This window comes from Suillus subaureus (assembly GCF_016647635.1).
Source record: "Suillus subaureus strain MN1 chromosome Unknown BJ212scaffold_2, whole genome shotgun sequence".
Lineage (NCBI taxonomy): Eukaryota > Fungi > Basidiomycota > Agaricomycetes > Boletales > Suillaceae > Suillus > Suillus subaureus.
Window position 1 is genome coordinate 1196171 of NW_024538558.1, and position 20796 is coordinate 1216966.

A 20796-nucleotide genomic window follows, 5' to 3' on the forward strand; every position below is an offset into this window, starting at 1 on the left:
CACCTGGTCAAGCTTCCGAATATAATAAACGCAAACAAGGTCGAAGGTCTCCATCTGCTTCGAATTCATCCTTTTCATCTTGCAGATGCTGCGTCATGCCACCACTAAAACAAGGCGGACTATTGTCGTGCTTGATTTCCTCGCGCCAACTGCGTTTGGATACCGTCTTGGTAGCTCCAAGGTGCAACCGCAACCTTCGGTGATGAAACCATCCAAAAGACATGACACGGAGAGACTCGCAGAATTTCCAGTCTCTGTACACACACAAAACCCGGCAATTATTTGTCAGAACATCAAACAACGTATCAGCTTACTGAGCCAGCCAGGTGCTGCTGTCTCCGACCCAGACATCAACTTCTTTGACGAAAAGGTCGTCGAGCTTCGTCTCGCTCTGAAGGCTGGTGATATTGCGCGAGTAGGGGAGCTATGGTCGCAGTTGGAGGATAGAAAGCTGCTACGACTCCTTGGTCGCGAGTTGCGTGGGTTTTCCGAGCGCGCTGCTAAGCTGTGCTTCACGGACAACTCTGAGCCTTGGGACGAAGACGAGAAGAAGGTCATTGAGGACATAGCCATTGCTGCCGCCTGTGAGGGTGCAGTCAATGCCCTCACGACTTGTATGATCAGACATATAAAGAGAGGCGACTCGCAGGCAGCCCTTCACCTGTACAGGCGTTTCCTGGTTCACTCCAGCAACCAGACCGTGTCTGAGCCCCTACCATCCTCAACGCAGGAAAATGTCGAGGATGCGAATGGGTTAGCTCTCAATTTTCTAGGCGATCAGTTATCCTACCAGCCCAATTTCTCACTCGTCCTCGCAGCAATAGCCGCATATGCACTCGAAAATTCATTCGAGGGCGCGCTGAAGATAATGCTCGACAATCCTGTACGCATAAATCAGTCCGTCCAGAAGGAGTTCATGGCTTCATTCGATGACTTCTCGTTCCGGGCAAAAGTTCAAAGTTACGTCCACCGCGTTGACATCGCAAGACTCATCTCTCGCCACCACTCACTCAGCACTCATATCGCAAATCTCTCAAGCAATCAGGACCTTTCACAGATCCAGAATTTATATCGGGCGATCATCGAGGGTTTGAATGACCCAGAGCCGTATCTCGCTGTTCGTGATTCACAGAAATCCAGCCAAAGACCTGTCGTGATCCAAGAGATTAATTGGGCAGCATTCTTGACAGGGTTCTTGCGATGCCACCGTCGGGACCTGGCAGAGAATCTCTGGAATGATATGCTTAAATATGGTATTCAGCCTGGTGTCATAACCTGGACAGCGCTCTTGGATGGGTTTGATAGCATGGGGGAAGCTGATGCCGCTTCTACCAGTTGGGATAACATGGTTTCCCAAGGAATCCAACCGGGAATCTTGACATATCGTGCTGTCATCTCGTCATTATTTAACGCTCGGAGACCAGATGACGCTATCGAGAAATTCGCAATATTTAAACGAGAGATTACCAACGGTTCGTTGCCGGACACTGGGGACGCATTGCCTGTGTACAATACAGTGCTGCACGGTCTTCTCAATAATGGACGACCTGGTGATGCCGATGCGCTGCTGCAGAATTTACGGCAGAAGGGCCCAAAGCCGGACATCGTTTCCTACAACACCTTCCTGCGTCACCATGGCCGCAGAGGCGAATTTCGTGCAGTATCGGTGTTACTCGAGCGTCTCCGAGAAGACGGGTTGACCGGCGATGCGTTCACGTTCTCCTCTGTGCTTTCGGCTCTTCTCAAGGTTGGGCGTACTGACGCCATCGACATCATTCTGGGTCTGATGAAGAGGCAAAATGTGGAGCCCAACGTCGCCGTTTTCAGCGCGATCATAGACCAACAGCTTCGCGAGTCCTCGGAGCAAGGTCTCAGGACGGCAATGGAGCTACTTCAAAAAATGGAGACGAATCCGGATGCCCAACCCAATGACGTGACATACACAGGTGTGCTGGCATCCTTGCACCGCCGGGTATGGCCCAACACCGCCCTAGCCGAGGAGTGCAGGAGATACGTCCTTAAAAGGATGAAGGAGCGAAACATCCGGTCTAATCGGGTGACCTACCACATACTGATCAAAGCATGTTTGGAGAACCCGGAACCAGAAGGATTGCAAGGGGCATTGGGCTACTACAGGGAGATGGCAAACCGGAAAATCCCAATGAATTATGATACATGGTATATCCTATTACATGGGCTAATTTCGAGAGAGGAATGGGCAGTTGCAGATGAGATGGTAGAGGACCTCCTGAGGTACATCAAACCGGTTGGGGCATTGGAGAGCCTGGTTGGTAGAATCCAACGACGGACAACTTGGAGGATGAAGTTAGGACCAAAGGTTTATGTCTGACGCAGACATACCTTCAATATAATACACATCATTCATCGCGAGAAGAATGACCATGCCAAAGGCTTCTCGCCCATGAAAAATGACTTGCCGAGACCGACACGAATGTAACGATCGTACACTGCAAGGCACGTTCGTTAGTGTAGATAAACATGATGCATTTGTACATACGCCAATAACTACATCTCCTGCCAAAGTACTTGCCCACCCATGGCAGTAGTAAGACGAGCGCAAGCTGCTGAAGTTCTTCTAAACTCTCGTTCCACTCTTTCTGGGCCAAGCGATACTCTTCATCAGAATCATATGACGCATTTGATGAGGAGTCTGAAGAATGGTCCGAGCGTGGCATGCTTTAACCTGGTTTTGCAGCAGTGCAGTATCTTGACGCAATGGTCTCCAAATGAAGTAGCTTTAAGTTGACACTGTTGCCACTTTATGTGGCGCTGCACCTACGTTTTACCATACATCGGCATTGACCGTTTCCCTGCTTTCCCTTCCTACCCCTTGTTGTCAACTCTCTCCTACCATCACCAGTCCATGCATTATGGTGGATGTTGCTCTTACGCCCTCCCGACGCAAATTAGTCGGGCAGCCTCTCCTCTACGCTATTTCCGTATTCGCTAGTTTGGGTGTCTTCCTGGTACGCTATGTCACAAAAGGCACGAGACATTAAAGACTGATCATTGGTGCTACTTTATAGTTCGGATATGACCAGGGGTTCGTTAGACATATTTCACTGAATTACTAGCCACTGAGTCCAAGGGTAGCGTCATGTCAGGTATCATCACCGGTCCCTATTTCAAACAGTTTTTCGACTCCCCTGGTCCCATTCAAGTTGGTACCATGGTCGCGGTTCTCGAGCTTGGGGCACTTGGTATATTTTTACTTATCATTTTTACGCTGTATCATGACATTCCACAGCCACGTCGATTGCTGCTGGTCGTGTTGGCGACATAATTGGCCGGAAGGGGACCCTTTTCACTGGGGCTATCGTTTTCACTATTGGCGGTGCTATTCAGACATTCACCACAGGTTTCTACGTTATGATCGTTGGTCGAGTGATAAGCGGTTGTGGAGTTGGGCTCTTGTCGTGAGTCCTCAAGGTTCAAATTATGCGCAAGCGCTCAGCGCATTTTCCAGGACGATTGTTCCTATATATCAAAGCGAAATTTCTCCACCCAATCATGTAGGTCTCAAACCTCCGACGTTTATTGCTCTTAATTTTGTTTGTAGAGAGGCGCGCTTGCGTGCATGGAATTCACCTGTAATGTTTTCGGCTATGCAAGCTCTGTTGTAAATCATCTCTATGTGTTGCAGTTATGAAGCTGGCGAGCTGACATTATCCAAAGTGGGCAGATTATTTTTGTTCATTCATCGAATCCGATCTTTCTTGGCGTATTCCCCTTTTTCTGCAATGTGTCATTGGAAGCATCCTCGCTGCGGGAAGCCTGGTCATGCCCGAGAGCCCTCGGTATACCGTCTCTCATTGTTGCGGTGATATACACTGAAACTATACAGGTGGTTGATTGACACTGACCAAGATGTTGCCGGGATGAATGTTATCGTGGATCTGCATGGAGGAGATCCTGACAACATTCTCGCTCAAGCTGAATTCCAAGAAATCAAGGACAAAGTCATTTACGAGGTGCGCTAATGGTTGGTGCAGCAATCATCGTTTTTACAATTCAACAATCACAGCGTGAACTTGGGGAAGGACGATCGTACGCTGTGATGTGGAAGAAGTATAAGCGACGTGTGTTGCTTGCCATGTCTTCCCAAGCATTTGCTCAGCTGGTAAGCTCTCGTCATTTTACTCGTATCATGCCGTCATGAACATGTATTTCCCAGAATGGAATCAACGGTAATGTGTCTGCCTTTGTGCGGCTTTCGTGAAACTAATAAGTTGGAACAACAACCAGTGATCAGCTACTACGCTCGTACGTATTTTATTTCACAACAAAGTGATCTTCGACTGATCAGTGCGCGTTCTTTAGCATCTGTTTTTGAAGGTACGTGTGGACGTGTTTTTTTCTGGCGAAAATCTCATTGAAACGCAGAGGCCGGGTGGCTTGGCCGTGATGCTGTACTGATGACGGGCATCAACGCTATCATTTACACTTTGAGCACCTTACCTCCGTAAGTGGCATCCTATCAACGGTCTTGTTAGGAAGGCTAAATGCTCCTATAGCTGGTACCTCGTAGACCGTTGGGGACGTCGCGTTATCTTGCTTTCTGGTGCCGTTATCGTTGGTTCCTTTTCTGATTAACGGCCTTCAACGTACTCACCGATATGTAGATGGGCATTTCCCTGGGCTTCACTGGCTGGTGGATGTACGTTGACATACCAGCTACACCTAATGCTGTGGTGATTTGTGTTATTGTCTTCAATGCTGCATTCGGCTATAGGTAAGCTCTTGCAGCACATTTCTGAGCCTTCGATTTGATATTGTCTTAGTTGGGGCCCTATTCCATGGCTCTATCCCCCCGAGGTGATATTCTTTCAGCAATAGCCTATTGAGATACTGAATTTGCTTCAGATCATGCCCCTCACATTCCGTTCCAAAGGTGTATCTATATCAACTGCGACCAATTGGTGAGCTCGAAGCATCTGTCACACGTCAACCAACTGACACGACCAGGGCATTCAATTTCCTCGTCGGAGAGACGACTCCATACCTCCAAGAAGTCATTACATGGAGATTATACCCTATGCACGGGTTCTATTGCGCGTGTAGTTTCATTCTCGTTTATTTCTGTAGGTAGATGCTCTTGTATGCTGTTTTCCATACTCACTGATTGAACACAGTGTATCCCGAGACTAAAGGCGTTCCTCTTGAAGAGATGGATGCTGTGTTCGGCGAAGGTAAAGTTTTTCCAATCTCTTCCAGTCGAAAGGTACTGATTGTATCTTTGCAGAGGAGAGGCTGGATTATGAGTCCGAGCGGGCATCTCTGATGTCCAATACCCGCAGCCCTTCGGTACGTTCTGGCTCTCGACGCAAGGTTGCCACAGATCGTGGATGGGTTAGCCGGCTACTCTATCGTGATGACAGGAGTACATACCAGCCCATCGGTGAGGGCGATGAATAGGAACTCGCGAGGATTGAGGGCGACCACGTGAAGGCGCACGAAGAAGATTTGCATCATACGAGGGAGCAGCTCTCTCCCTCCTCTTCTTCGCCCACGTCTCCTATTGCTGCTGCGGTTGCCAGTTGAAGTGCTATCTAATTGCGAGACAGTATGCTAGTGTCAGCAATGTTGCTTCTCTGGCACGCTAATTTCATTTATCACCAGCAGTTGTGCCTTTCAATCCTCATGATATGCTACGTACTGGCTCACAATTACGACTTCACTTCATTGACACCATTTGCGCATCTTACTGTTTCGTCATTACTGTATACTTTCAACCACAATATTATGATTTTCTCCTTCCGTTAGATTTATATTGCTTCGGTAATGTCACGTGTCCGCATGAGTTTTCCTTCACCTCCAACAGTCGCGCTGTTATATCGCAGCTGGGCGCGTCAGTCAGTCTGCAGGAAGCATGGACTGTTTCGGTATATGAGCCGTAGCTCGGATGCACATACCAAAGAGCTGTTGCATGTGAACAGCACGGGGCAAGCTCCACGGGATGTAACCTTCGAGTCCCTTGGAGTGGGGACACCAATCGCGGCGGCCCTCCGTGCTGCATTCCCCGATGTTCAGCAACCCACCACAATGCAGCGCAAGATGATATCTGCTGTGGTGGGTAGGCAAGATATTCTCTTGCAGGACTTTACGGGTACTGGGAAGTGCGTACTTGTCGCTGAATGCCGGCCGACTGAAGCTAACGTCCTTCAAGATCATTTGGATTGCTACTTGGACTCCTGAGCAAACCAAGGATCTCTAGATACGATCCGGAAAAAGGAAAGGACCATGCAACAAAGGGCATCACAACTCTCTTGATCGTCCCCCACCGTGACCTTGCATACCAATTTTTGCACTGGCTACACCACATGTTGACGTCTACGGGTGAGCCTGGTCCATATTCGCTCGCTTCGATTGCACAGGTGCTAGTCCGCGGCTCACCACCCAAAAACCTCACAAACTCATCTCCTCGGATCCTGGAGGCGATTGTGAACCCATCGTCATCTGGAATATCCGTGCTCCGGGATTATCCTCCGCATATACTTATTGCCACACCAACTGCGCTTATGGACGTGCTTCGCAAGGAGCCGGAAGTGCTCCGGTTATCCACGTTATCGACTGTCGTCGTCGATGAGGTGGACTGGCTTCTGCAGGTTCCCCAGAAAGGCTTGAAGTATAGCACAGAAAAAACAGCGCGGTTAAATCAGAAGCGGCATCCTGAAGTTCTGAAGACTGTGCTAGATGTCCTCTATACGAACACGAAAACGAATGCTTCAAACCTTTTGCGGAAGCGTCTTTTGCAGATGAAGTTGGCCCCGATTAATCGGCCGCAACTGATCATGCTCAGTGCAACGATGCGAAATAGGCTGAGGACGGCTTTCTTTGGCGCTTACGGGTGGTTTAGAAGGGGAAACGTGTTGAAGCTTATAAAAGCTTCGTCTGGTTCACGTCCGGCTCACGGTCTTAACCGCACGATCACACACCATGTTCTTGTCATGTCGCAGGATGGCTCTGTGAAAAATATAACTGGTGCTCGCACAGCTCGAGCCCTCACACCGTCGGACTCTGAGCATGCGAGTTCTTGTGGAGAACAGGACGAAGAAGAAGAGTTTATTTTTGATGAAGATGATGAAATACTGCTCGATAATGAGACTAACGCGAGTGGGGATATTTTGGTTTTATATTTTTATTCGGTCATTGACAATTTGATTTACGATCAGATATGCTGCAAGCTCCTCCCGTTTTCAGTCCTGGGATGCTTGAAGCCGTTGCATCCGCATTCGCTCTCGACGTACCAAACATTGCGCTTCTTGTTGTACCTGCAACTACATCCGTCCGACGAGTTATTTTTGAGCTGAATCAACTCGGGGTGAATGCCCACGGTCTTGATCTCGTGGACAATGAAGCCGGACGGGCACACCTTCTGTCTAAGGACAGGGATATTCCCGATGAGAATCCCACCTTGCTTGTATCGACGCTTGCAACGACTCGAGGGATCGATTCTCCTGCGCTAACCCACGTTTTTCTCCTTGGACTTCCGGAAGGACGCGCGGGAGATGTTTACCAGCATGTCGCAGGGAGAGTTGGCCGGTTCGGCCGCCGAGGGAAAGTGATCACCATCGTGGAGGGACGCCGGGAGAATGAGGAGAAGAATGGTAAAGTTTGTGTCAGGGATGATTCGAAGAAGATGGATGTAATGCTGAAGAAGCTTGGTATTGGTGCAACAAAGCTAGAGCACTTTGACTGACGCGGGCAGAAATATTTTACAAGTCACACCGTGACCGTGCCCGTCGGTAGATTAGATATGCCTAGGGCTGGGAACCGAGGTAGAGTATGGTAAACATGAGTTTTGATGTGGCGCCGTTGTGTGGGTTGTGACGGGATTATTAACGGCGGTAGTATGCTGTTGGTTGCTGTCTTGCACGCGGATCAAACCAATCATAGGTCCAAATAGGACCAGTGGCATGATGTAACCTTAGTGTGAATGAATCCATGAATAGTATGGGTGGCTGACTTGCTAGCGCCGAGGCAACCTAGCCTTGGCCTAGTCTCTTGCTCTCTTCCGTCCAGGTTGCAGTTCGGTTAAGTCACTGTCCTTGCTCGTCGTGCTCAATAATGGCGAGAGCACCACCTGGCTTATGCCTTATGCTATGTCTTCTACTTTCCTTGTCCCTCTTTTTTCAGGTTTCAGCTCAGTCTACAAACCAGACCACAGCCAGCAGCAGTCCTTCTCCTACTGTCTCTGCGAATGTTACAACGTTCTTGACGACTAGCTCTTACACGTTGACATCCGTCAGCCATTCAGGGAACATTGCGACCACTATCACCACCGTATTACCCACAGTGTACAATGCAACAAGCACTATTCATGCAAATTCATCCACACCAACATCAGCATCCTCGTCCTCACCCACCCCAACTCCCATCGTCCTAGCTACTAGAATTACTCCAGCTTTTGGTGTATTGGGAGCGATCCTCATCATAACTGGACTACCAAGTGCGTTTTGGGGCCACAAGAATAGATGGTAATTTCTCTCATTCGTGGATCTACCGATTTCTCACTCACACTATGTAGGACATCCTTCTTCCTCATTGGTTTCTATACCCTTTCATTGGTCTGTTTCGTTCTTATCGTCAAGTTCGGCATTCTTCCCGCGATCAACCCACCGAACAACACACTTCAGGGCATGTTCGTATTAGCCTCCGCCGTTGCTGGTATCATGGGCGGCGCGTTCACAATCTTCTTTTGGAAGGCCACTAAATACTTCATTGGCGCATGGGGTGGTTTCGCTTTCGGATTATGGATACAATGCTTTAAAAATGGCGGTCTTATTACCCCTGTTGGCATGAGATGGATTCTGTATATAGGTAACTGTTTTCTCCGTAGTACACCTTGCTCCCTACTAACTTGTTGCTCAGCATGCAGCGTGGTTGCATTTGTCCTCTGCACAATACCCAAGATACATTGGCATATGCTTCTGGTTGCGACTGCATTTGTTGGCTCGTCTGCCTTTATTCTCGGTGTGGATTGCTACACAACAGCTGGCTTAAAAGAGGTTTGCGTCATTTTCCATAGTCAGCTCATGATAACTCACACACGACGGTAGTTCTACGTCTGGAATCTAGGTTTCACCTCCCTATTCCCGAAGTATGTCGATAACCGCATTGCATTCCCGGTAACACAAACGATGGAAATCGAACTTGGACTCATTGGAGCGATCACTCTTATGGGTGGAGCCGTTCAGCTCCGCATCCTCCGCGTCTTGCAGCGCAAACTTAAGGAAATTGCTCAGGAAGAAAAGAAGCGGGATGAAGAGGCCGAACTCAACGCTGCCGGTAAATTCCAAGAGCTCTCAAAGGAGCAGGAGGAATGGGAGCGCGATCACCCACCACTTGGAATGCATGCCCGGACAGCCAGTGGCTACTCCGGGACTCCTTTAATGAAGGATTTCCCCACCAGGGGTTCTCAAGATGGGCGGGCTTCCATGTTCACGTTGGTTGGCGGGCGTGGTCGCTATACATCGGGGGTGTCTGACTTCATGGCTGCTCCCGCCCCTGACGAAGATATCAAGCGGACCGCACGTGATTCTCAAGCGCCCGGTGTCTTGCCTGCTCTTGATCTTGGCCTTGGAATTCAACAGGATGTTCCTTCTGGGTTCATCACTGATAACGATCCTGATAGCAGCGACACCAAACACAGCGATGTGAGAAAAGCTGTCTCATTGGAGTTGGAAGATCTCGCACGCAAGGAAGAGCTTCTTGCCGAAATTCAAACCATCAGACGCTCAATCGATGCACTCAGATCGGAGACACCTGGCCTTGACTCGGACGACTCCCGCTCTCGTCGTATCTCTTTGACCTCTCGCCGCACCCTTAGCTATGATCTTGATAATGCTATTGCTCCACGTCCACACACTCGCCCACCCAGACAGCCAGATCCACGCGGCCGTGCACAGTCCATGGAACTTTCCAAGTTAATAGATGCGCCTCCGCTTGGTGCATCAATTGGCCGTCCTACAAGTGTTCCTCTGCGCGACGATGACTGGGACTCGTACGTTCGTGACCGTAAGCTCCTACAACCACCGGCTGGGGTGACTGCACCCATCCCAACGAGCCGTTTGTCCAGGACGGGATCACTGTCTGCACAACAACGCCTACCTGTCCCGCCAGCTGTCACGGAAGCCCTCTCCCAAAGGAAACGCCGGGAGAGTTTGTTGGACCCTAGTGTTGGTCCAGACACAAGCGCAAAAGATACGTCAGACGAGGATATGCCCATTGCCACGCTTGCAACAGCCCGCGCTCACACGAAGAAGCCCAAACCATATACCAGCAACATGATCCCGGCTGTGTTAGCACCCTCGCAACCTCCTGCAGCTGCTACACGCTATCCTCCTGCCATCCTCTCCAGGAGTGCGCCATTGTTACCCGAGCCCGAGCGAAGCAACATACCGATCGTCCTCCCTCCCACTCGACCATTGAAGGCTGCGGTTGCTGAGCCCCCCAGCAATATCCCCGTGATCATTCCTCGCGGACAAAGCGCAAACATCGCAGCGCCGGTTGCCAAGAGGCCAGAACCTCAACGTGTTGCAACGTTTGAGGAAATGGAGGAACGGCATCGGGAGAAGATGCGGGGTCTCCAAGCTCCCATCACGGAGGCTGAGAAACAAAATGCGGAGGTCCAGGCTGCTAAGCATCGCTGGGAGCGCTCGAAGGCAGTGGAGCGGGAAGCAGTAAACAGGCGGTATGCTGAGAAGGCCGCAGAACTTGCACGAGAAGAGAAGGAGAAGTTGCGGCGCAGGTCAGAAGATGGTCTTGGCAAGACAGGATCCGAGGACGATAAGAACCCAGAACGCCGGTCCAAGGGAATAAACGCTGACAAGCTTGCTGCCATTGGCGGTGTCAACAACCCATCGTCGTCAAAACGCCAATCGGTATTGAGGGTGGAGGATTGGCAGCGGCATCAGCATGATGTAGAACTTGGAGTTCGTCCCGAGCGCGCTGCTGGTGCAAAGCGAGAGTCTCGCGGGATGAAGAATGAGGCCAACGCGACTGTTCCGTTCCCAGGACAAAGTCGCCCGATGGACAGACGTCGTTCTGCTGGAGTCCCTCGCGACCCTCCAAGTTGAGGGAATGAGCCTGAAATAGTGTCAGATGTCAGGTGTTATGGTCACGTCACTCATTTTCTAAGACATATTGGACGTTCATGGACATATTTTTACGCCTGTCGTTTCATTAGGGTACCCACATGTCTCTTGCAACTTCGACAACATTAATATTGTTTTCTTATCGTCCATCACCCTTTCTTGCATTATGCATATGTAGAACCATTGTAATACATATCGCACGACGATTCAAGTCTGCGTATGTTTTGTAGGTAGCTGCATACATGATTTCATTTGGTACCTTTGTGCCTTGAAATGGCTGGCCCCTCTTGTGCAAGGTCGCGGAGTTTGTAATATACGTTGGGGTGAACAAGTTTTGACTTGCATATATGGGCCAACGTCCCCCATAGAACTGGCCACCATGGCCATCCGTCGTTCCAATACCGCACCTCAGTCTCTCGAATATCAAGTTCGACCTGGTCTAGCCAGGGCAAAGTCTACCGTAGATGGCTTCATTCCCCGCTTAGATCAAACATCGGCACCCGCATCATCCCACCACAGATTTAGCGCCTTTGTGGCGACGGCGGCCTCCCCGCGTGATAGAAAGGATCCGTTCAGTCTTACGGCTTTTTCCCCGCCTCATACCTTTCATCTCCGGGGGAACATTGGGAGTGGTTACGGCAAGAACAAACGTTTGAATCTGTTGACAATGAACTACAATCGGGCAATGTTGATGGGTCGTTGCCTGACACGCCGGGACCCGTCGTGTTCGCACGGGGGGCAGAAGATGAGATAGAGGAGACAATCAAAGGGGAGGATAAAATGGGTGTGTTATCAGTACTTAGTAAGTCCGATCCAACCAATCAACTGTACATGAGTTAATATTGCAAAGATACTATTTTCTTGACACAGGATGAGAGGGATGAATCTATTGATGATGACCTTGCATTTGGAGAGAGTTCCAAGTCAGTAGGATCTGCTTGGTGGCCTATACGATGGGCACTGCATGCAATGTCTAGTATAGTTTAGATTGTTTATCATTATTATATTATTTATATACAATTCTCACGATTACACGTGTTTGTAATTGTTTTTTCTCACGTCTTAGTTGAAATCTCTCTTCTTTATTTTCCCACCTCTCTTCCTCGATTCCCACAGCTGGCTACCAACATCGGGCGGGAAACTGTTATGAGGACTTTCCATCCTTACTCTTCTTCACACATCCAAATGCCCGAAGCTGCTCTTCAACAGCAGCTGAATAAAAATTCAAGCACTTCATCTCCAACATCACCCGTACAATCTACCTTGGATTTACTTGTAAACCCTACCTCTTCTCCTCCTCATATACTTGCCAATAAAGTTGGTGAACAGTTTCAGCATTCAAACCATATTCAATCATCAAACAACAATGCTATTCCTAATTCACAACCTCCAGTAACTTCCGCTCCTCCTTCTATTCTCTCTAACACCGATCCGAACGCGTCTCTTCAATCTCTACTTGCCGCGAACCGAAAAGATTCAGCAGCTCCAGATTCATTACATCAATGGGGTATTCCCCCTGTCCAACCTTCACCTCAGCCACATCATTCTTCCCCTCATCTTACACCCGCAATAGTCCAGGTAAGTACAAAGTGCATCGCTATAGTGTAGCACTCATATATGTACATCAAACAAGTCTTCAAACGGCAAGAGTGGTAAGCGCAAACTCGACGAGACAGAGCCTGACGATCCACACCCAAAAATTCGTCGGCCTGTTGTTCGCGAACATGTGGCGCAGCAGCACCAGCATCCTCTACTTCAAATGACAACCGTCATGTGCTTGCACGCCGCTGTTGCACAGAAATCTTATGGTAGCGAGAAACGCTTCCTTTGTCCTCCCCCCGTCGTGCATATTCAAGGTCCTGTATGGCAAATGCGCTCTCAACAACTCGCTATGTCAGTTGTCTCCGAACAGGGTGAACGATCATTGGACCAAAAGACTAATTTGGACAATAACATGACCGGAAGCTTCAAATTCTTGCACGTGACTGGCACAGCAAAGGCAAAGAGCTTCCAGTTGTCTCTCGACATAATAGAACCTCCTCCTTCTGCTTTGTCAGGCGAGAGCAGCGCTGATGGAACTCCAGGACGTGTTTGGGCCACCTTTGATTCAGCTCCTGTAACCATTATATCTAAACCCTCGAAGAAGACAGCAAAAACGCGTAACATCTCTTCGTGTATCCTCGCGGGAGGTCCTGTGTCTCTTTTCAACAGGATCAATTCACAGACTGTACGCACCAAGTATATGACTATCGACAACTCTCAGCTCTGTGCAAGTAATGTCACTTGGTCTGCGTTCAATGTGAACGTAGTGCGACGCCCCGATGACGCGCCGCCCACCAATGGTGCGTGCTCACGTGACTGGAAAGTATTATACATGTTTTACTCACGTTCACGTTCAGCCGGTCCGCAACCTGTCACTTACGGCTGTGAGGTTGTCCTTTCCGACACATTGTCTAATATCGCCACGTCACCCCTTATCATTCGCAAAGTAGACAAAGGTCGCGTATCTGCTGAGGATGGTGGACCTGTGAGTCAGATGCAGAAAATTGCTCTGCAGAGAGTAAATCAGGATGGTACAAGACACTATTTGTCTGCTGCCGGTCCCATCCCCGGCGCTCCGAACTCCACCCCATCTGTCCCAGGAGCACCGACTCAGGGTGGAACACACCCCTTGATCTTCCAATCGCCTCGCATACGAGATGAGATGAAAGATGGCGTGCGAACCTTGACCGATGAAGTAGATGACTATTTATGCTGGACAATTGTGGGCATTTGTAGGTACTTTTCATTGGGACGTTGGATTGCACTAACAATGCTCGACCATAGCCAAGTTCCAGTATACATTCTTTGATGCGTTTGGTCAACATAGTAATTCAATACCCGAAATGCCCATCACACCCTTCCCGACACTATTCACGGCGCCAGTGTACCGACCAACAAACAATATACTCGAAATGACCGTGTCGCACTTCTTCTATGAAGACCCAAAGACACGAACTCAGATGCCACTGACCGTGTATTTAGGTGGCCTTGGTCCTCTCAGAGCTCGTTTCTATCAGGCTGCTCCCCCAGGACCGTTGACTAACATTGCCGCTTTCGGTGCTGCCATGTCCGGTTCATCTAATGAGGTAGTAGTGGGTGGAGGTGAAGACGTTGCAAGTTCCCCTGCCGACGCTTCATCACGATATCTCACTCAGCCCCCTTTGCACACCATCGTGACAGTGGAGCTGCCTTCATTGCCTGAGATTATCAAGGCACTCGAAGAGGATGTAATGACTCCGAGCGTGATAACCCCAGATGGTCTCATACATCGGCAATCACCACAACATAGTGAACATGGAACACCGCTTGACGGGCCCAATGGAAGTGGTTCACAGTCACATCCTCCACCTTCCATTGCTGGCCGGAGTCTTCCCCTGTTATTCATTCGCGCCTCGGATGGTATTGGTTATCACTCTGGACGAACGATTAGTTGCGAAAACGTATTCCAGGCTATGGAGTTAGGGTCGATGGCACCTGGTGGTGTTCTAGCACCGCCAGGGGGGTCAGCGGATGCTAGCTGGCTCGCTGCGGCGCAAGTTGCGGCTGCGGCTGATGGAGGTTTGCATGGTTGGACGTTAAGAGTAATGTAACATTGATTCAGATATGTTGTCGTCGATTCTCGTTGCTTGTTGCTCTTCGTTCGCTCTGTCTTATCTTTCAGATCATTGCTGTCGTCAAGCCCCCGAATTCTAGCACTTCCCGTACCTACCCTTCTTTCTACCGGTTCATTTTCTTGAGTGGATTTCTGTAAGCCAGACATGCTGGCAAGGTTTTTTTATCATATTGTCAATTCACGATGGGTTCATATTTGCTAGCTTAATTACAATACTTGCTAGCTATCGTCCGATATAGCCAACGCAAAAGGCTCGAACGTTCGTGTCAAAATGTCCCTAGGTGGCGGCCTGCCATGGGTACGACCCACGAGGAACAAGCGGACCGTGAAGTCAATTAAGAAATCAATTAATGTTGTGGATAATCGATGAGATCAGTATAAGTATTGATTCAAGGAATAGATAAATACAACTGCCGAAACGCACTAGTGGACATTCGGTGGACATTGAATATTCCTCCCTTAACCGCGCCATCATCAGGTAAGTCGACCGAACCCGAGCCAAAACCACATCGTATGATCCGCACCGGTTTTTTATTCTCTAGCGCCGCTAAAAGATTTATATCTTGTACGAGTGCTGATAATATCCTTTCTTCCTCAGTCCAGTGCACGGTCTCAAATTCACATAATCGATTCCTATCCAACATCGCCAGAACCAACAAGATGTTCACCTACGATGGTATCCGATCGCAGCTCGAGTGGAACTCCACCTTGAGCGTCTCCAATGCCCCCCAGCCCACCGCTGACACCAAGTTCCTTCGCAAGGTTAGTTTTCTCCCATCCTTCCATCCTTCATCTAATTATCACAACCTTGCAGACTTCGATCATCGCAACTATCGGTGCGCGATCTGTGTGATCGTCGATGTTTAGTCGATGCTGATTGTTTCTAGGTCCGAACACGAACACCGTCGAGAAACTTGCTGCCCTGAGACGCGCTGGTGTCAACGTTGGTCAGTGATGATCGCACATCCTATTTCTACGATGATCGACTCACTCCTCTTCTCAAGTTCGCATGAACTTTTCTCATGGTTCATATGATTACCACCAGAGTGTCATCGACAACACAAGAAAGATGGTTGCGGGTAATTACGAATTGTCTGAGCATACGATCGTGTTGACTGATACGCGATATTAGCGGATCCCAGTGGACGACCTGTTGCGATTGCTTTGGACACAGTAAGGCTCGGGCACTCGTGTTACAGATTCATTCTGATATTTGGCTTGTAACAGAAAGGCCCCGAAATCCGCACGGGTTTGATGAGAGATGGAAAGGATGTATGCGTCTGATCTTTATCGCCGACTCCACTATGTGATTGACATCATGTTTCACCTTCAGGCGCCCATCAAGGCTGGCCATGAATTCGTCATCTCGACGGAAGACAAGTACAGCGAGATTTGCGATGACAAGGTCCTATGGCTTGACTACGTGCGCAGGAAATACTCGTTTGTGCGTTTCACACTAATATTTTCTTATAGAAAAACTTGCCAAAGGTCACTGCTCCCGGCAAGCTCATCTACATTGATGACGGTAAGTTTATCTGTGATCACCCTTGAATTGTTCATTCATCTAATAACTGTCTAGGTATTCTCTCTCTCCTCGTCTTGGCTATTGAGGGTTCCAACGTTCGCGTACGTGCCCTGAACAATGGAACCCTCTCTTCTCGCAAGGGTGTGAACCTTCCAAAGACCGATGTCGACCTTCCTGCTCTCTCGGAGAAGGACAAAAAGGACCTGCTTTTTGGTGTCAAGAACGGTGTTGACATGATCTTCGCGTCATTTATCCGCCGCGGCCAGGATGTCAAAGACATTCGTACAGTACTGGGGCCAGATGGTGCGAACATCAAAATCATCGTGAAGATCGAGAATGAGCAGGGTGTTGAAAACTTTGACGAAATCTTGCGAGAGACTGATGGTGTTATGGTTGCTCGTGGTGACCTCGGTATCGAGATCCCCGCAAGCCAAGTCTTCTTGGCACAAAAGATGATGATTGCGAAGTGCAACATCGCTGGGAAGCCAGTCATTGTGGCAACCCAGATGCTCGAGGTACGTAGATCGCTCATCGTGCGATAATGCGTTCGCTGAATACACGCCACTTATAGTCAATGACGGTATGTTTTAATCGACCTGTTCCCCTATGAGCATTGCTCAGATCACGCACAGTACAACCCCAGGCCCACTCGCGCCGAAATTAGCGACGTAGCCAATGCTGTCCTTGATGGTTCCGATTGTGTCATGTTGTCTGGAGAAACTGCAAAGGGAAATTATCCCGTAGAGTCTGGTGCGTGTTTTTAGTATGATGGTCATGACGAGACTGACGCTATATGAAGTTCTCATGATGGCTGAGACATGTTTGCTGGCAGAGGCAGCAATTTGCTACCCACCTCTGTACGACGAGTTGCGAGGCATCCAGCCTCGCCCCACCGAGACTGTGGAGACCGTGGCGATTGCTGCGGTCGCTGCTGCTTCGGAGCAAAACGCGAGCGCCATTATTGTACTGTCCACAAGCGGAAACACTGCTCGTCTGATTTCCAAATACCGCCCGAGAGTACCCATCATCACGGGTAAGTGCCCTTTGAATATCATCTACATATTTAACTCAACCACCTTTTCAAGTCACTCGGAATGAGCAGACCGCGCGCCAAATCCATCTCCACCGTGGATGTTATCCATTCTGGTACCCTGAGCCGCGTGGAGTTCATGAGAGTCAGTGGCAGAAAGATGTAAGCATGCGCCCATGTTTGATTGACTTTGAGCTGAAACTGATATATCTTATCCAGGTTGACAACCGTATCCGATTCGGCTTGAAGAACGCGCTTGCGCTGAATATCATCAAGACGGGAACTACCGTTATCGCTGTGCAAGGCTGGAAGGGAGGTCTTGGCCATACTAACACCATGCGCATCTTGTCGGTTCCTACCGATCCTGCTGATTTTGAGTTGCAATCCCTGGGAGCAAACTAGATGATTGAAGTTGACTGTTGAGACCTTGGACTTTGTTGTAAACATACTGTAGCGTGGTTGTGATGCATATAACAATGTACAATGACATTCTGGCATTTGACGTTGACTCGGTTCATCGATCTACATCCGCCGACTACTACTCACGACACTCTATTCGTGTCTCTATCAACTGCGCATCTTCGTGGTAGAATGTTAACTTTCCCATAGAGTGATCCACGCATTGGCACAGGCCGTACTGATACCGGTAAAATATCTTCCTTACAGGATTTTTGTACGCGATGACCTGATGTTCACTTTCTTTACTCCACTATCATAGTAAGTATTAACGTACTGACTCGGACACGGACGCCTGGGGCCCGAAGTTCTCTTCCTCCCTTCATTTCTCCCTTGACTATTCCACAAACTCAAAATCGCTGCCTGAACGCGATGGCAACTCGTTATTTCGCTGGATTTCAGCGTCATACTACTCGCAACCGACCCTTCTATGATCCTCAACTTCCTTCTTATTCCTCTGCCGTTCGCGAAAAATTGCATCTCCAGTCCAGTGGTAGGCAATGGCTCGTGCCTATGACAGCCCCAACGCGCCGAATACGTCTCCAGTCCGTGAGCCCGGGGCCTCGCTCCAGATTAGCCCGAGTCGGTCGACGAAGAGGTTTCATCTGTCGATGTGTTGCTTTCCTTACTGTAGTCTTTGCCATTGCAGTGGTCATCCTCACGCTGTTGGGTACTGAAGAGTCACACTGGGCACCTCCGTTCAGGGATTCAACCCTCGTGTTTGGCAGAGAGAATTTGCAACGCATTTGGAAGTGGGAGATTGAGAGCGGACATTACCCCAGTAATGGGAAGAGTAAGCGACAACGTGCTTTCGGCTCTTATGCCAGATGGAGCTGACTTGCTTTGAGTACCCGAGCAGATTGGTTTCACCTCCGCAATTTTGAATCCGGCCTTGCCTCCAGCAAAGGCACACACACTCATTTCACCGTTTACGCCCCCACCAGGGCCAGTAACCACCATTACACGGGGAGTTGGTCCCCGTAGGACTTATCTTGAAAGTCAGAAGCAGTCTGTCGGCGCTGCCTACCCGCCTAGACCAATACCCGGCAGCATTGCAGATTTAGATATCATTCTGGAGCAGTGTAATTTTTCAGAGGGCAAGGTGTGTCATTCGCGAAGATCTTACGCACATGTTTACATTGTTCCGTAGTATGTCCGTGATTGCTTGGAATTTTTGCGCGTCTCAGCTGGTTTGGATAATGGCCGAAGACTTCGACGAGGATCAGTGGATGGGTGGAAATACGCTTTTATGGAAGAGGGTCGACTAGAAGAAGAAAAATTTCCCCGCGCTACACAGGCTGCACCTATAGTGCCTGTTGGGCCATACCCCACCGGACGTCAAAACTCCAACGCGGGGTTGATGAAGAAGAGGAATGTGCAGTGGGAACGTCCACTAGAGCTCCCGCCCCCCGAGCAGCCAAGTGTGGGTTCAAACCGTTCGACTGCTTGTGATCCTGAAAATCTCCGCCTGTTCCATATGTTTTGGGCAGGTCCATTCAACGAGAAGCCATACGTCGCGCTGTTATCCTTTCTTTTCACCCAGAATCTTGGCCTCCATCTTGAACCGGGGCAAGAGCTCGACGTTTGTCGTCCACAGATTTGGTTGTGGATCAATCCTGGTCCTGCAGCGGCCGTTCCAAACCCCTCTGCGCTCACAGATATGTACGACGCACTGAAGACGAACCCATGGGCGGCACCTTTCCTTCATCCACGTTTCAAGAATGTTATCAAATTCAGACTGTGGAACACGACAGAACAACTTGATAGCAACCTAGAACTGAGAGACGAGTGGAGAAAAATGGACACACTCTTCAATTCAGGGGGTGTGACTGTGAGCGTACCTGCCGAGCAACCCGCAGGGAGCTCTAGTACTATATCTAAAACTGGTGACATGGTCCATCGCCTTGGTTCGAAATCGGAAGCGACTTATGATAGGCTTTCTGTGATTTTGTCTGACATGGCACGTTTCATTGTCACTCATCGCTATGGAGGGATCTACCTAGATGCCGATACCATCTTCTTGAGGGACTGGGAGGAGCTTTGGGGATGGAAAGGCGCGTTTGCCTACCGGTGGTCCTATCACGAAGACTACAACACTGCTGTACTCCATCTCAACAAGGGTTCCGCCCTTGGTTCTTTCCTCTTCCGTACCGCATTGAAGAACGGCTTCGACTTTCATCCTGTCGCTGTCTCTAAGTACCTTAAAGAGGCACACTTGGAGAACCTTTTGTTACGCGTTCCTGACGCGCTATTCGACCCAGCGTGGCTAAACACGGAAGGCTATCAAATGGAAAGGCCACCACACCCTTTTTTCGCCGGGTATGTTCCTGAAGATGGTTCTGGCTGCAATTTGCTGACGATCCACCACGAAGCTTTGCTGATTTCTTTGACACTCCAGAAGTGCAAAGTGCTGCGCCGCAGGTCACCGGATTTGAAGGGTTCTTCAGGGGAGCATTCTCGTATCACTTTCATAACTTCTGGTGAGTAAATTTCTTTTTGTCACATTACATCCCTGTTGATATCTCTGAAAGGTGGAAGCCATTCGATCCTGCGAGGAATTGGCCGGACTTGGGGCCTAAATTTGCAGGTGGTGAAAGGGCAGCGCGCGCTGCTGCCAACCCTCATGCAGACCCTGATGATTGGAGCGACAAAATAACCGATGACAAGCGTGACTTGGACTGGGCGACTGTGCTGAAACGAACGTTTGAGGGCTACATCCGTGGAGAAAAACCAAATATGTATGGTGAATGGTTGCGGTGGTGACGATCTGAACAGGAAGACATTTTCAATGCGGATCTATTTGACGCAAACTTTGGACCTTACTATCAAAAGACTTTTTACAATGATATGCTACGAATAGTGGGGCGCTGACATGGGCTGTGGTGATTATTTTTGTGACTGCAGATGGCTAGGCTGAACAGCCAGGCATGCTCCAAAGCCAGTGCCAGCCTAAATATCGCCTTTAAGAAATTCACACCCAAATGATCAATTTGGCTACTTATGCCCGTTAACA

At 49.3% G+C, this 20796-nt stretch overlaps 8 protein-coding genes across 8 annotated transcripts; 7 read left to right on the forward strand and 1 right to left on the reverse strand.

Moving 5' to 3' along the window:
- The first annotated feature begins 18 nt into the window (after positions 1-18).
- Positions 19-2763, forward strand: BJ212DRAFT_1316363 (uncharacterized protein). Its single transcript, XM_041334200.1, has 3 exons — positions 19-2312; positions 2362-2468; positions 2519-2763. The coding sequence occupies exons 1-2, from the start codon at positions 86-88 to the stop codon at positions 2370-2372; spliced, it is 2238 nt and encodes a 745-aa protein (XP_041199074.1). The 5' UTR covers positions 19-85; the 3' UTR covers positions 2373-2468; positions 2519-2763.
- Positions 2383-2696, reverse strand: BJ212DRAFT_1259266 (uncharacterized protein; the record flags this gene model as incomplete). Its single annotated transcript, XM_041330007.1, has 2 exons — positions 2383-2468; positions 2519-2696. The coding sequence occupies 2 exons, from the start codon at positions 2694-2696 to the stop codon at positions 2383-2385; spliced, it is 264 nt and encodes an 87-aa protein (XP_041199075.1).
- Positions 2763-5818, forward strand: BJ212DRAFT_1316373 (general substrate transporter). The gene is made up of 20 exons (XM_041334201.1): positions 2763-2987; positions 3048-3064; positions 3115-3221; positions 3269-3437; positions 3488-3533; positions 3581-3640; positions 3697-3818; positions 3866-3992; positions 4046-4141; positions 4196-4208; positions 4267-4284; positions 4342-4356; positions 4405-4483; positions 4536-4593; positions 4644-4753; positions 4803-4836; positions 4885-4940; positions 4987-5102; positions 5154-5210; positions 5264-5818. Exons 1-20 carry the CDS (start codon positions 2892-2894, stop codon positions 5434-5436), a joined length of 1569 nt encoding a protein of 522 aa, XP_041199076.1. The 5' UTR covers positions 2763-2891; the 3' UTR covers positions 5437-5818.
- On the forward strand, positions 5333-7950 carry BJ212DRAFT_301873 (P-loop containing nucleoside triphosphate hydrolase protein). Its single transcript, XM_041342865.1, has 3 exons — positions 5333-6137; positions 6188-7134; positions 7194-7950. The coding sequence occupies exons 1-3, from the start codon at positions 5803-5805 to the stop codon at positions 7718-7720; spliced, it is 1809 nt and encodes a 602-aa protein (XP_041199077.1). The 5' UTR covers positions 5333-5802; the 3' UTR covers positions 7721-7950.
- Positions 7951-8088: 138 nt separating this feature from the next.
- On the forward strand, positions 8089-11099 carry BJ212DRAFT_1259556 (uncharacterized protein; the record flags this gene model as incomplete). Its single annotated transcript, XM_041330036.1, has 4 exons — positions 8089-8498; positions 8549-8841; positions 8893-9029; positions 9081-11099. The coding sequence occupies 4 exons, from the start codon at positions 8089-8091 to the stop codon at positions 11097-11099; spliced, it is 2859 nt and encodes a 952-aa protein (XP_041199078.1).
- Positions 11100-12302: 1203 nt separating this feature from the next.
- Positions 12303-14749, forward strand: BJ212DRAFT_1259295 (uncharacterized protein; the record flags this gene model as incomplete). Its single annotated transcript, XM_041330011.1, has 4 exons — positions 12303-12695; positions 12751-13459; positions 13517-13891; positions 13944-14749. 4 exons carry the CDS (start codon positions 12303-12305, stop codon positions 14747-14749), a joined length of 2283 nt encoding a protein of 760 aa, XP_041199079.1.
- A 683-nt stretch (positions 14750-15432) lies between these two features.
- BJ212DRAFT_1260202 (pyruvate kinase) lies at positions 15433-17729 on the forward strand (the record flags this gene model as incomplete). Its single annotated transcript, XM_041330096.1, has 13 exons — positions 15433-15534; positions 15587-15608; positions 15660-15719; positions 15777-15851; positions 15905-15945; positions 16000-16044; positions 16106-16195; positions 16246-16297; positions 16352-16816; positions 16919-17047; positions 17097-17330; positions 17383-17489; positions 17547-17729. 13 exons carry the CDS (start codon positions 15433-15435, stop codon positions 17727-17729), a joined length of 1605 nt encoding a protein of 534 aa, XP_041199080.1.
- Positions 17730-17906: 177 nt separating this feature from the next.
- BJ212DRAFT_301789 (uncharacterized protein) lies at positions 17907-20793 on the forward strand. Its single transcript, XM_041342864.1, has 6 exons — positions 17907-17973; positions 18046-18576; positions 18632-18885; positions 18934-20102; positions 20156-20263; positions 20315-20793. The coding sequence occupies exons 2-6, from the start codon at positions 18156-18158 to the stop codon at positions 20544-20546; spliced, it is 2184 nt and encodes a 727-aa protein (XP_041199081.1). The 5' UTR covers positions 17907-17973; positions 18046-18155; the 3' UTR covers positions 20547-20793.
- The last annotated feature ends 3 nt before the right edge of the window (positions 20794-20796 follow it).

Excerpts from the sequence above, each read along its gene's own strand:
- BJ212DRAFT_1316363 (XM_041334200.1), top strand. The coding sequence starts at position 86 with ATGCTGCGTCATGCCACCACTAAAACAAGGCGGACTATTGTCGTGCTT.
- BJ212DRAFT_1316373 (XM_041334201.1), top strand. The coding sequence starts at position 2,892 with ATGGTGGATGTTGCTCTTACGCCCTCCCGACGCAAATTAGTCGGGCAG. Across the intron at positions 3,438-3,487 it reads TGTGGAGTTGGGCTCTTGTC|GACGATTGTTCCTATATATC; the intron begins GTGAGTCCTCAA and ends CGCATTTTCCAG. Across the intron at positions 4,484-4,535 it reads ACTTTGAGCACCTTACCTCC|CTGGTACCTCGTAGACCGTT; the intron begins GTAAGTGGCATC and ends ATGCTCCTATAG.
- BJ212DRAFT_301873 (XM_041342865.1), top strand. The coding sequence starts at position 5,803 with ATGTCACGTGTCCGCATGAGTTTTCCTTCACCTCCAACAGTCGCGCTG. Across the intron at positions 6,138-6,187 it reads GACTTTACGGGTACTGGGAA|ATCATTTGGATTGCTACTTG; the intron begins GTGCGTACTTGT and ends ACGTCCTTCAAG. Across the intron at positions 7,135-7,193 it reads CGATAATGAGACTAACGCGA|ATATGCTGCAAGCTCCTCCC; the intron begins GTGGGGATATTT and ends ATTTACGATCAG.
- BJ212DRAFT_301789 (XM_041342864.1), top strand. The coding sequence starts at position 18,156 with ATGGCAACTCGTTATTTCGCTGGATTTCAGCGTCATACTACTCGCAAC. Across the intron at positions 18,577-18,631 it reads TTACCCCAGTAATGGGAAGA|TACCCGAGCAGATTGGTTTC; the intron begins GTAAGCGACAAC and ends ACTTGCTTTGAG. Across the intron at positions 18,886-18,933 it reads GTAATTTTTCAGAGGGCAAG|TATGTCCGTGATTGCTTGGA; the intron begins GTGTGTCATTCG and ends ATTGTTCCGTAG.